Genomic DNA, 13,787 nt, shown 5'->3' with positions numbered 1-13,787 from the left:
ACATTAAAAGAATACACCATGACAAACTAGAATATATACCGGGAATGAAAGTATAGCTCAACACAAGAAAATCAATTAATGTAATACAGCACATTAAGAAATCAAAAGGGAAAGGTCACATGATCATCTTGATTGATGCTGAAAAAGGATTCGACAAAATTCAGCATCCTTTTCTGATAAAAACATTCCAAAAGATAGGAATCATAGGTAACTACCTCAATATGATAAAAGGAATATATGAAAAACCGACAACTAGTATTATACTCAATGGAGAGCACTTAAAAGCCTTCCCCTAAGATCAGGTACAAGACAAGGATGCCCACTGTCACCACTAGTATTCAACACTGTGCTAGAAGTCCTAGCTAGAGCAATCAGGCAGGACAAAGAAATAAAAGGCATCCAACTTGAAAAGGAAGAAGTAAAACTCTCATTATTTGCAGATAATATGATACGATACTTGGAAGATCCAGAGAAATCTAAAGCAAAGTTACTTGAGATAATAATATATTCAGCAAGGTGGCAGGATATAAAATTAATGTGCACAAATCAGTGACATTCCTATACACAAGCAATGAGCTAGCTGAGGAGTCAGTTAAGGAAAAAATCCCATTCAAAATAGCAACTAAAAGAATCAAGTACTTAGGAATGAGCTTAACTAGGGACATAAAGGACTACATAACATTGGTAAAAGAAATCAAAGATCTAAATAGGTGGAAAGCCATACCCTGCTCAGGGACAGGAAGGTTAAATATAGTTAAGATGTCAATTCTACCCATAATGATCTACAGATTCAAGGGAGTACCAATCAAAATTCCAATAACCTACATTGAAGACTTGGAAAAGCTACTTACCAAGTTCATCTGGAAGGGAAAGAAACCCTGAATAGCTAAAAGCATCCTCAGAAAGAAGAATGAAGTGGGAGGATTAACATTTCTGGACTTTAAAACTTATTATAAAGTCACAGTGGTCAAAACAGTATGGTATTGGCAAAGATAGAAGTACTGACCAATGGAATTGAATTGAGAGTGCAGAAACAGACTGTCAAATTTATGGTCAACTGATTTTCGACAAGGCTCCCAACTCTACTAAATAGGGACAAAATAGTGTTGTCAATAAATGGGCATGGGAGAACTGGATATCAATGGCCAAAAGAACGAAAGAGAACCCTTACCTTAACCTTCTGTACAAAAATGGATTCAAAGTAGATCAAACACCTAAATATAAGTACTAGGACCATAAAGCTCCTAGAAGAAAATGCAGGAAAACATGTTCAAGACCTAGTAACAGGACGTAGCTTCCTAAATATACCCAAAGCACAAAAAACAAAAGAAAAAACAGATAAATGGGAACTCCTCAAAATCAAATGTTTTGGGGCCTCAAAAGACTTTGTCAAAAAGGTGAAGAGGTAGCCAATCCAATGGGAGAAAATATTTGGAAATCACACATCAGACAAAAGTTTGATATCCTGTATACATAAAAAAATCATACAACTCAACAACAAAAGAACAAACAACCCAATTACAAAATGAGCTAAAGATATGAATAAGCATTTTTCTGAAGAGTACGAAGAGATGTTCATTTTCATTGGCTATAAGGGAAATTTAGATCAAGACTACAATGAGATACCACCTCACACTTATAAGAATGGCTGCTATTAAACAACAGGAAATGACAAATGTTGAAGAGGATGTGAAGAAATTGGGACACTATGCACTGCTGGTGGGAATGTATAATGGTGCAGCCGCAAGAGGAGAGTTTGGCAGTTCCTTAGGAAACTAAATATTGAGTTACCCTACTTGGATATACCAGAAGAGCTGAAAGCAGTTGTACACCGATGTTCATAGCAGCATTATTCACAATTGCCAAAAGAAGGGAACAATTCAAACACTCACCAACAGATGAATGGATTAACAAAATCTGGTATATACATACAATGGAATATTATGCAGCAGTAAGATGAAGTGTCATTCTGAAGCACATGACATGAGAGATGAACCTTGAGGACACAAGGTTGAGTGAAATAAGCCAGACACAAAAGATATGACTCCACTTTTATGACCATGGTAAAGGGAAAATTGGAGGCATATAACAGAATATGGGAGACTTAGAGATACACGGAAGCTAGAGATACGTGAATAGTTAACTAATGAGGCTGAATGTAAATGTAAGGGTATAGAAGTGAAGCCAGTTCTCTAGGGGATCTATAATTCTATATTGAAGATGAACATGATTGAAAGAGGCTGTCCAGCCCTATGTGTTCCACTGATTAACACTACAACTATAAATAAGCTCTTGCAAGAACTACTTTAAACGTATGATTTGTGTACAAAGAGTGTTTAAGTCCAGGGTACAGGGGGAAAACTGCTATTGCATGCTATGGGCTATGTTTAACAGGAAAACATCAGCAGTACAACAGTAATAGCAAGGGCATAACATGGGGGGAGGGACAAAAGTTAAGGTGAGGTTTAGATTTCCTATTTGGTGAGGGTGTGTTTACTGATTACCTTTCTCTTGGGAACAATGAAATTATCTAAAACTGAGACTGATGATGGAGTATGGACATTATACCTGACACCTAATGAATGCAGGTGGCTGAAGGATGCACCAACGAGAAGTAGATTGGCGAACAATTGTGGAACGATTGTGTATACATATGATCAAATACTGTACTGCTACAAAAAGGAACGAAGTCATGAGACATGCAACAACGTGAATGAACCTGTGGAACATCTGGAAATGAAAGAACCAGTATTCTATGGTCTCTTTTAGAAAATCCTTACAAGAAAACAGGGGCCTAGATTGTAAACTCTTACAGCAGACACACTGAGTGCAGAGTGGTAATTATTGCTTCTGGATTTTGAGAGGATGTTTATATATCTATACCCTGGTATTCAGAGATAAGAACAAAGCCAAACAGGTCAGGATTAAGGAATTCAGGGCACAAGGGTAAGGAAGACAATGTCTATATTTTAGAACTGCACCTATTCTTTGAGACCAAAAGAAAAAAGGATTATTTTGTCTGGAACCTAAATTTTCTAAGCACATAATCTAACGCAATCTGTCTGGATAGTTCATTTGAACAACTGAAATACAAGGAGCCCACAATAAGAATGAGGGCCTTTAATCCTGTATAGCTTAATGTAATGCCTGGATACATCCTAGAATATATTAAGCAGATAATTAGAAAGTATTGGCAAAGTTCTTTGAGGGATGGAAGAGAAAATACAGAACTATTACACTTTACCATCAGGAAATCCCCTGATACTGTGTCAAACATTAAGGCCACCCAAATCAATAGGCCAAGCCCTTGATCTTGAGGCTTACTCTTCTAAAGCTTACGTAGGTTGCAGAGAAATGAAGCCTACCTATAGGTATGATCAAAGACCTCTTTTGTGGCTCAGATGTGACCTCACTCTCTCTAAGCCCAATTCTGTGAGTGAAATCATTGCCCTCCCCACTATGAGGGACATGACATCCAGGGGTGAAAGTCTCCCTGGTGGTGTAAGAGATGACTCCCAAGGGATGAGTCCAGCTCTGGCACCGTGGGACCAACAATGCCATCCTGATCAAAAGGCGGAAAAGTGTAACTAATAAAGTATCAGTGGCTGAGAGAGTTCAAATAGAGTGGAGAAGCTACTCTAGAGGTCACTCTCAGGCAAGGTTCAGTTAGACGCCGCAACCTACAATAGCTTGCCAAACCCCAACTAAAACCATTCCAGCCAATCCTAAAAAACACCTAGGGCAATACATAAGATTCTACAAAGGTTCTATGCACTAGGGTAAGTTTCCAGATGGGTCACTGGACCAATCTGGAGGGCCCAACTTCTCCAGAACATCAGCAATTTCTATCTCCCTACCCCATATTAGTGATAGACCCTTCCAAAATGAAAAAGTTAGAATGGCCATAACTCAAACACCCCTCGAGAGAGGGATAGAAAGATCAAAGGTAATGGTGGAGCTATACAGAGAAGGTAAGGTTTAACAAATATGATTGCTGAATCATTAAATTGGTATTTCTTTAGTCTCCAGTAGCTAGAGCAGCTAGAAGTAAAAACCTAAAATTGTAGAATTGTAACCCATACCAAACTCTGAAATCTGTTCTACAACTAACTGTTGTGCTGTACTTTGAAATGTATTGCTTTTTTGTATATCTGTAACTTTCCAAAAAAAAAAAAAAAAGTCAAATGTGATGACAAAAAATATTTATCCCTTTTAGCCTCCTATATTCTGGAGCAGCTAGAAGGAAAAATCTGAGATGATGGTATGGTAATGGGATCTGTCCTATAACTACTTGGTGAAAAGTGCTTTGAAAACTTGCTTTTTTCTTTCTTTGCTTTGTATAAATTTTATATTATACAATAAAAAAAGTAAAAAAAAAAAAGAGAGAGAGGGAAATGAATATACAGATTTGAAAACTAAAAACTAAAGGGCAAGATGGTATATTAAATAACTGCTTTTACAGTAACAACTTTGAAATGTTAGTGCACTAAACTCACCAATTAAAAGATGCAGATTTTTGGAACGATTGCAGGGAAGTACCTGAAACTGCCGAGCTGTGTTTCAGTAGCCTTGATTCTTGAAGACCACTGTATAAAGATATAGTTTTTACAATGTGACTATGTGATTGTGAAAATCTTGTGCATGATGCTTCTTTTGTTCAGGGCATGGACAGATGAGTTTTAAAAAAATGGATAAATAAACAATAGAGGAGAGAGAGGGTAAAATAAATTCCTTAGATGGAAATACTAGTGGTCAATTAGAGGGTATGGTAAGGTGTAGCGGTGTATGAGTTTTTCATTTTACTTCTTTTTCTGGAGTGATGCAAATGCCCTAAAAAATTATCATGGTGATGAACACACAACTGTGATGATATTGTGAGCCACTGATTACACCATGTATGGAATATATGCATGTGAAGACTTCTCAATAAAAATATTTTTTAAAAAGATACAGACTGACAGAACATATTAAAAAATTTAATCTGTCTATATGTATTTATAAGAGATGCATCTTAGACCCAAGGACACAAATCATTTGAAAGTGAAGACCTAATAGACACATATATATATAGATCTTTACACCCCAAAACACCAGGATATTAGTATTCATAGAACATTCTCCAGGATAGATCATATGCTACGACACAAAATGAGTCTTTATAAATTTGATAAGACTGAAATTATCCAAAGCACTTTCTCTGACCACGATAGAATGAAGCTGGGAATTAAAAGCCACCAAGAACTAGAGCTTTCACAAATATATGGAGATTAAAAAACATACTCTTAAATAGTCAGTGGGTCAAAGAAGAAATTGCTAGGGAAATCTGTAAATATCTGGAGACAAATGATAATGAGAATACAACATATCAGAACTTATGGGATGTGGCAAAGGCCATGGTGAGAGGAAAATTTATTGGCCAAAATGCCTATATTAAAAAACAAGAATGAACAAAAACTGAGGACTTACCTGCTTACCTCGAGAATTTAGAGACAGAACAGGAAACTAATCCCAGTAACAGCAAATAAATGAAGAGAAATAATAAAGATGAGAGCAGAAATAAACAAACTGGAAAACAATAAAACAGCATCAGAAAAAACAGAAGTTGGTTGATAAAATTAATAAAATTAATGGACCCCTAGTAGACTAAAAAAAGAAAAAAAAAGAGAAAAGCAAATAAAATAAGAAATGAGACAGGGGTCATTACCTGGATGCCGAAAAAATTTAAAAAATAATAAGACAATACTATAAATATACCAACAAACTACAGAAGATAGATAGAATGGACAAACTTCTGAAAACACATGAACAACCTATAATGTCTTGAGAAGAAATACACGACCTCAACAAACCAATTACAAATAAAGAGTTTAATCAGGCATCAAAAATCTATTTTGATGTTTGACTTAAATGACTATTGCTTAAATGAGAGAGCTCAATGTGGCACAGCTCAAGCAGCTCAGGATACCTCATCTCGGCACTCGCAGCTCAGCCCAGGCCTTTGGAGATGCAGAAACGAATCATCCCAGGGAAAGTTGTTGGAACCAAGAGGCCTGGAGAGAAGGAAAGCAGAGATCACCCTGTGCCTTCCCATGTAAGAAAGAACCTCAGTGAAAGTTAGCTGCCTTTCCTCTGAAGAACTAATGAAATAAATCCCCTTTTATTAAAAGTCAATCCGTCTCTGGTGTGTTGCATTTCAGCAGCTAGCAAACTACAACAGACCCCAAATAGCTAAAGATATTCAAAAAAAAAGAGCAAAGTGGGAGAAACTATCACTTCCTAACTATATAGCCACAGTGGTCAAAACAGCATGGTACTGGCACAAAGACAGAAGTATTGACCAACTGAATAAAATTAAGAGTGTGGAGATGAACCACCAAATCTATGGACAACGGATCTTCAATAAGGTCCCCAAATCCACTGAACTGGGATAGAAAAGTCTTTTCAATAAATGGGCATGGGAGAATTGGATATCAATAGCCAAAAGAATGAAAGAATCACTACCTCATACCCTATACAAAAGTTAATTCAAAATGGATTAAAGACCTAAATGTAAGAGTCAGTACCATAAAACTTCTGGAAGAAAATGCAAGGAAACATCTTCAAGATCTAGTAGCAGGACATAGCTTCTTAAATTTGACATCTAAGAGTGTTAAAAAAAAAACAGTGAAAGAAAAAACAGACAAACCGAAACTCCTTAAGATCAAGAGTTTCTGCATCTCAAAGATACAGAAGATACACCTTGCTAAAAAGGTGAAGAGGAAGTCAACTCAATGGGTGAAAATATTTGCAAACATATCAGATAAAGGCTTGCTATCCTATGTACATAAATAAATTATACATATCAACAAGAGAACAAACAACACAATTATAAAACAGAGGATATGAACAGACAATTTTCTGAAGAGCAAATACAGATGGCTAAAAAGCCCATGAAGTGATGCTCATTTTCATTAGCTATAAGGAAAATGCAAATCAAGATAACAATGAGATATCACCTCACACCTATAAAACTGGCTGCTACTAAGGAAAGAGAAACTACAAATATTGGAAAAGATGTGGGAAATCAGAACACTTATTTACTGTTGGTGGGAATGGATAATGGCGCAGCTGCTGTGGAAGACAGTTTGGTGACTCCTCAGAAAACTAAATATTGAGTTGTCCTAGGACCCAGCAATACCACTACTTGGTATATACCCAGAAGAGATCAAAGCAGTGACAGGAACAGACATTTGCACACCGATGTTCATAGTGGTACTATTCACAATTGCCAAAAAAAGATGGAATCAATCCAAGTGCCCATTAGCAGACAAGTGGATAAATAAAATGTGGTGTTTATACATACAACAGAATATCATGCAGCAGGAAGACAAAATGTGGTCCTTAAGCACACGACAATGTGGATGAACCTTGAGGACATAATGATGAGAGAAATAAGTCAGATACAAAAGGACAGAAACTATATGACTTTGCTATTATCACTCTGGTGAAGGTAATCTCAGCATTTACACTATAGAAAATAGCAGACGTTGAAGTACACAAAAGTTAGAGACAGAGGAAGCTATCCAATGAGGTTGAAGCTAAATGCAAAGGAATGGATAGAAGTGATATTAACTAATTAGCGGGTTGTAAGTAACATAACGATATTGAAGATGACTATGACTGAAAGGAGATATTTAGTGCCATGTATCTCACAGATTAAATCTACAATTAAAAATAAGTTCTCGCGTGAACTATTACAAAGGTTCAATAGTAGACAAAGAGTCAGTAGGGGGATATGGGGGAAAACTAAAAATGCATGCTGTAGTCCACAACACCAAAGGCAACTAATTGGGGGGGGGGACAAGGAATAAGGGGCAGTTTTTATCTGATAGTTGGTGACACTGTGTCGGTTCTTTGCCGCTATGGACCAATGAAAATTGTCTAAAACTGAGAGTACTGCTGACTGTAGGCCAAATGAGGATACTGCAAGACATGGTTTGTTTCTTTTGGACATTATCCATAATGCCCAACAGACTGAGGATGCCAAAGGATACAATGATCAAGAAGCAGAATGGCAAACTGTGATACACTTATATGATCAAATATGGTAGGGCTACAAAAAAGATGCCGAGAGGCATGCAACAAACCGAATAAATCTTGGGGACAATGTGTTTTGCAAAATAAGCCAGAAACAAAAGACAAGGTCTCTCTCAAAAAAATACTTTCAAGAAAACGAGAGCCTAGATTGTGGGCCCTAATAGCAGTCACATTTGGTCTGAAGTTGTAAACAAATTTCTGGATTCTGAGAAACTGAGCTATATGTGAATCATCAGCTGGTATTTCTCTGAAACTCTGAGTAACTCTGTGACACCTAAGACCCAGAAATGGAGGGCTGCAACCCTGAAAGTTGGCACAGCTAGATATAATAACAGTTAAAGTAACCGAAAAAAGAGATCAGGCCTCAATTAGAGTTTAAAATGAAGCCAGTCTGGCTAGGTCTAAGGTAAATTAGAATGCAGGGTAAAAGATGATAACATATATACTACAGACGTTCAGCTACTGTATGAGACTTAAGGCACAGAGATTTATTATGTCTAAAACCTAAATTTTCAGTAACACCAATCAAAATCAACCTCTCTCAATCACTCATTACAACAATCCAAATTCTTGGAGTCCAGAACGGGAATGAGGTCTTGTAATTCTGTTTATCTTCATATAATACCAGGATACATGTCAGACTATGGTGGGTTGATAATTAAAAAGTGTTGGTAGAGTCCCTTTGAGGGTCCACAGGGGGGGAAATCGTTGTCCTCCCCACTACGTGGCAGATGACATGCAGAAGTGAAAATTTCCCTGACAACAGGGAGCATGATTCCAGGTGATTATTCTGGCCCTGGTATCATAGGATTGACAATGCCTTCCTGACCAAAAGGGGAAAAAACAGTGTAATAAAATAAGGCATCAGTGGCCAAGAGACATCAAATAGAGTCACGAGACTATTTCTGAGGCTACTTTTACGCAAGCTACAGTTGGATAGGGCTAACTGCCATGGTCTGCTAAACCCCAACACCAAAATACATGTCTGTTGACTCTTAACAGGGCTCAACTGAAACTCTATAAAGCTTTCATGCACTAAGCCTGGCTTCTTGCAACCTATAATTCCTGGGGGTTCCTAGGTCAGATAAATCCAGACCAGCCTTTCTATGATTATCAATTACATTCCCCTATTCGTTAGTGTCAACACCCCTTCTCAACATGAAGAAGTGAGAACAGGAATTGCCTAAAAATCACCATAGATTGGGAGAGCCATCAGAGAAGGAGGTGGTAAGAAAATAGGATTTAACCAATGAGTATGGCTGCTGAACCACTACATTAATATTACTTCCAGCTTCTAGCGTTTTAGAGCAGTTAGAATGCTCTAAAGATGGTGGAATGGTAGTACATGGTAAAATCGGATCTGTTCTGTAATTACTTACTCAAGCATGCTTTGAAATTTTTTGCTTTTTCTTTCTTTCCTGTGATATACATTTTACAATAAGAAACGTTAAAAACATTGTATCTGTTCTATCTCCTTACCTGGAATGAAAATTCAGAGGGCAAAACCGTATCTAATTTAACTCAAGCATCTATTAAGTATATCACCCAATGCCAAGAGTTAAATTTTGTTGATTATACAGGAACCAGCTTACCTTATCTAATTCAAGTTATTAGTTTTTCCTTGTGTGCTAGAACTAGTGTGATACACTTCTGGGAATTACAAACATCAATCTCTAGATAAGTTCACACTGTCTGATAATTTCTCGAAAATTGTTTTAAAACTCAGTAATAGCTAGCATTTGCAAGTTTACAATATGCTAAGCATTGCCAGGACATTGCACGCTTTATCTTCTAGGCAATATTATCACCATTTTTAGGACGAGAAAACTAGACGTTGGTGAACTTTTCCTTCTGTGGCTACTGGTCCCCTTCCCCTCCAACTTACTTATCCGAAGCATCTTAAGCTTCAAGGCTTATTAAAGCCACTGTCCTGATGCTGGGAATACAGAGCCTAAGTGGTATTCTGTCTACCATTAAGACCGCTACCGCGAAGACGGGGTGGAGTCGGCGACGTAGGAGTGCACGAAATGCAGCGGTGGGAGTGCCCGCTGCCTGCGCGGGACACCAGGGAACACCAAGAACCAGCTTTCCCAAACCAACAATCTTTCTACTTCCCTCTCCAACCTTTGTTTCAATCCCTCCTTTTCCTCCCTATGCTATTCAAAATACACCCTACTTCCTCGGTCTCTTCTTAAAAGTCTTGTCGTCTTCCCTCAGTATTGAGAGAGAAAAAAAAACTCATCTCGGACGTTCTCCTTACCCAGTCTTTTCCGCAGACCCTGGCGGCCTCTTCCATTTCCCCTTCTCCTTGTCTTTTTTGGTTCCGGCCGCTGTGGTCGAGTCATCCTCGAAGACGCTAAACAATTCATCCCCAAAAGCGGCCGGAGCCAAATCCGCCGAGGCCGACTCTCACTCCTACCCACGATCGCACCGACTGTGACGCCGGGTATGGGCTCAACGGTGGCCTGTGGGAGACAAAAGTGGTCGAGTCACGCGACCGCTGGAAATTTTTCCCTGATTCCTTTTTCCTTTCTGACCTTCCTTACCACTAGTGAATGGACAGCTCTAAGTCTAAAGAGGAAGCGTAGCTCGGGCGCGGTACAGGGACCCCACCACACGGCTCAAGGATGGTACCTGGAGGGTTCTGAGGCAGCCGGAAGTTTTAGACCAATTGCGAGGCAGCGCCGCCCACACCAGAGAAGCCGGGATGGAGATCGCAGGGTGGCGGTGCCGAGGCGCGGGACCGTAAGTAGCTTTCACAGGTTTGCGCTGGCGTTACCCTGGCTTGGGCCGACAGCGATCTTCTGCTACAGCTGCAACACGGGCGGCAAGAACAAGAAACACAAGACGCCGGGAGGTGCGACGTCCGGGCAGCTGTGTCTGCTTCCAGACCCAAATCCGCTGAGGCCGGCGCTGTGGGGAAAGTCCAAAATAAGAAGCCTATGGCCAGGCCACGCCCCACCCGCTGCCACCAGCTCCAAGGATCCTCGAATCAAGCAAGGTGTGAGCTCTCGCCCGGCCCTAAGCTTTCCGCCCTGAAACCCTGCTGCTTGTCCCGAGGAAGGAGCCTTCAGTCCCGCGACTATGGAGTGCTTTGGCTTTAAATCAGTCTAAGCTGTTTGGGGCTCTAAAGTTCAAACTGTAGCCTTGCTGCAGCCTGATCTCTCCCTCTTAACCTCTACCTTATCTTCCTCTGAAAACAAAGTAAGAACTGCATTGGCTCCTATTTCATCAGGGTTTAGTCCTGAGCCATCATTGCTACTAGTTGGGCTAATGCAGGAATGGGTAGTGTGCAGAGGACCTAACCTGGAGACGCCCCATGTTCTACCTGCTCTACATATCGTGTTCAGTGCCGATACAGCGTATCCATATGTTATGGAAAAGTCAATACCTAGTAAGAATAACAAGTTCTTACACACTGAATATTGGTGTAAAATTATCTGTGGTTTTTACTGCAGCCATGTATTTTGAATATTTACTGTGTATTTTACATGAGTGTTCAGGGTGGGTTTAGCAGAATAAAGCACAGCACCTCTCACGGAGCTCGCCTAATGGGGGAGATAGGCATTAAATATCACACAAACATTGCTCTGTAATTGATTAGCTCCACCAATAAAAACCCAGGGTAATCTAATATTAACTAGGAGGAGGAGGAGGAATCATGGATTGTCTCTTTGAAAAAGTGATAGTTAAGCTGAGATCAGGAAGGATGAATGAGAGTTAACTCTTAAGAATGGCAGAAATAGTATTCCAGGTAGAGGTAACAAACAGCATGTGTAAAGATTTTGAGTTCAAGAAAGATCTTGGGTCTCTGGAGGAACTCAAAAAAATCTAAGCAGTGCCTAGGAGAAAAGAATAGGAGACTGAAGAAATAGGTAGGTAGGTATCAAACTTTTATCTAGAAGATGGATAATACTTCTTTACCTTGCAAAGCTATAAATAGTAGAATTTTTCCTTGATTCTCTGTAGCATTTTTACTCTGTGAATCAGCCTCTTTTGGGCTGGGTCATTTCCTGACAGTCTTCTGAATTCTTTCAATTCTCTGAAGTCATTTTTTGTATTTCTTGATTTCCCTTTGCCCCAAAGTGTGAGCCTTCCCCAAGGTGTCAGTCCTTGATGGTATCGTTCCCTCTATTCAGCCCTTCTAGAAGAGCTCTTCTATTTCCATTATTTCTATCTTTTCCTTTGTAGGTGAATCCTCAATCAACATGTATGCCTGATCTCTCTTTCAAGCTCAAGCCTGTTGTTTCTACATTTACGTGAACTTTTTGGCATTATTTTTTGCAAACATCTCAAATTCAACATACTAAACAAGGCCTCTCCCCAAATAGTTTATCCCTCTTGTTTCTATTTTACCATATTCTTATTTATCCAAGGTCAGGAGTTACTTTGATGCCTTCCTTTCTTCCTCACATACAGTACGTTGCCAAACTCTGTACAATCTTCATTTACATATCTTTTTTGTATACCTTTAACTTTTCATTTGTACTGTTCACACCCTAGCTTAGGCAGTCATGAATTCTTGTAGTACCATCAGAGTCTTTTAATCGGTCTCCTTAGTTCAGCTTTTTTTTTTTTTTTACCTCCTCCAGTCTGTCCTGCATGTCAGCATCAGGTTGATCTTACAAAAACACTTCTGTGGTTGTAACACTTCCCAGGATAAAATCCAGACCATTCAGCCCGCATACAAGCCCCTCTTTCCAGCCTTTTTGCTAATTATTACATTCACCTGTAGGGAAATCTGGTGGATTTTTCCCTGTTCTGAATGCAGCCATTGGCTCCCATCTCTTCATGTGTATTCTTTCCATTTTCTCTTCATAGAATTCCATCTATCTCAAATCCATCTACCAAAATCCTGTGAGACCAACCCCAGGTGTCAGCTCCTTTTTGAATTCTTCATGATATCCATAGCTCATTTATCATTGTTTGAATCATTCTTTTTAATATTTAATATTGCCTTATAGTATGTGAGGAATTATACATTTTATCTCTCCTACAAAACTATAGGAACTGTTTCATGGTTATGTATTAACATCTCCCCAATATTTATCCGAATTCTATATAGATAGTCTTTAAAATTTCTTGGTTAATTGTTAAGAGAAAATTCCAAGGAATTAATAGAGCAGAGATATCAGGAGAGAAGAAGGTCATCTACTAAATTTGTGGGGAATTTTTAATAACTGAATTAATATATATAGCTGTAAATAAAATATTGTTGCTAAGCAAGTTGACAAGTGTCTTTTGGTTTTTCTTTTTTCTATTTGGCAGTTTTTAAAATAACGTGTAATAGGCCTATGTAAGGCAAAAAAGCTGGGAAAGTACACAAAAAGCCATTATCTCTGAACCCTTTAATGTAATTGTTCTACTTCACTTCCATCTGGCCCTATCTTTCCAAACAATTAGATGAATTATACATGGTAGTTTATCAAAATTGTTCTCTAATCTAGAGGTAGAAATTCACTGTTGCTTCTAAAGGCCCTTGGCACAATTCTGGATATTCTACCACTCCTGTTTTTTTGTTTCATTTGTTCATCAAATAACTTTTGAAGAGCTGTACCAGAAAAAATTCTATGCACTGGGGATACCACGGAAGCAAAACAGACTGAAAACCCTTCTTCCAAGGAACTTAAATTATTTGGTGGGGGAGGTGAAAATAAACAAGTAAAATCTCTTCTATATTGGATGGTAGTAAGTGCTATCGTGTTTAATAA

At 38.7% G+C, this 13,787-nt stretch overlaps 2 protein-coding genes across 14 annotated transcripts in view; one reads left to right on the top strand and one right to left on the bottom strand.

Annotated features, from left to right (window-relative positions):
* The window catches only part of LOC143646863 (exosome RNA helicase MTR4-like), a 120,073-nt gene extending 109,339 nt beyond the window's left edge, over nt 1-10,734 (bottom strand). For 8 of the 13 annotated variants that reach the window (XR_013157683.1, XR_013157681.1, XR_013157682.1 and 5 more), the window contains exons 1-2: nt 10,623-10,734; nt 10,337-10,541 (exon numbers count right to left, since the gene is read on the bottom strand). Coding sequence is in view for 1 of the 13 variants with exons in the window: in XM_077116268.1 (XP_076972383.1) it covers nt 5,966-5,970 (5 nt within the window). In the remaining 12 variants the exon portion in view is untranslated. Of the gene's footprint in view, nt 1-5,965; nt 6,051-9,961; nt 10,307-10,336; nt 10,542-10,622 lie in introns of those variants that run through there. The other 5 variants (XR_013157677.1, XR_013157675.1, XR_013157676.1 and 2 more) reach the window with 2 other exon arrangements.
* The window catches only part of LOC143646860 (ATP-dependent RNA helicase DHX29-like), a 42,830-nt gene continuing 39,552 nt past the window's right edge, over nt 10,510-13,787 (top strand). The window contains 3 exon segments of the mRNA XM_077116267.1: nt 10,510-10,936; nt 10,939-11,030; nt 11,032-11,077. Coding sequence (XP_076972382.1) covers nt 10,525-10,936; nt 10,939-11,030; nt 11,032-11,077 — 550 coding nt within the window. The 5' untranslated portion in view covers nt 10,510-10,524.

This window comes from Tamandua tetradactyla, chromosome 9, assembly GCF_023851605.1.
Source record: "Tamandua tetradactyla isolate mTamTet1 chromosome 9, mTamTet1.pri, whole genome shotgun sequence".
In the NCBI taxonomy this organism is placed as follows: Eukaryota; Metazoa; Chordata; class Mammalia; order Pilosa; family Myrmecophagidae; genus Tamandua; species Tamandua tetradactyla.
Note: the sequence above shows the minus strand (reverse complement) of the source record. Positions and strands in the feature narration are given on the sequence as shown.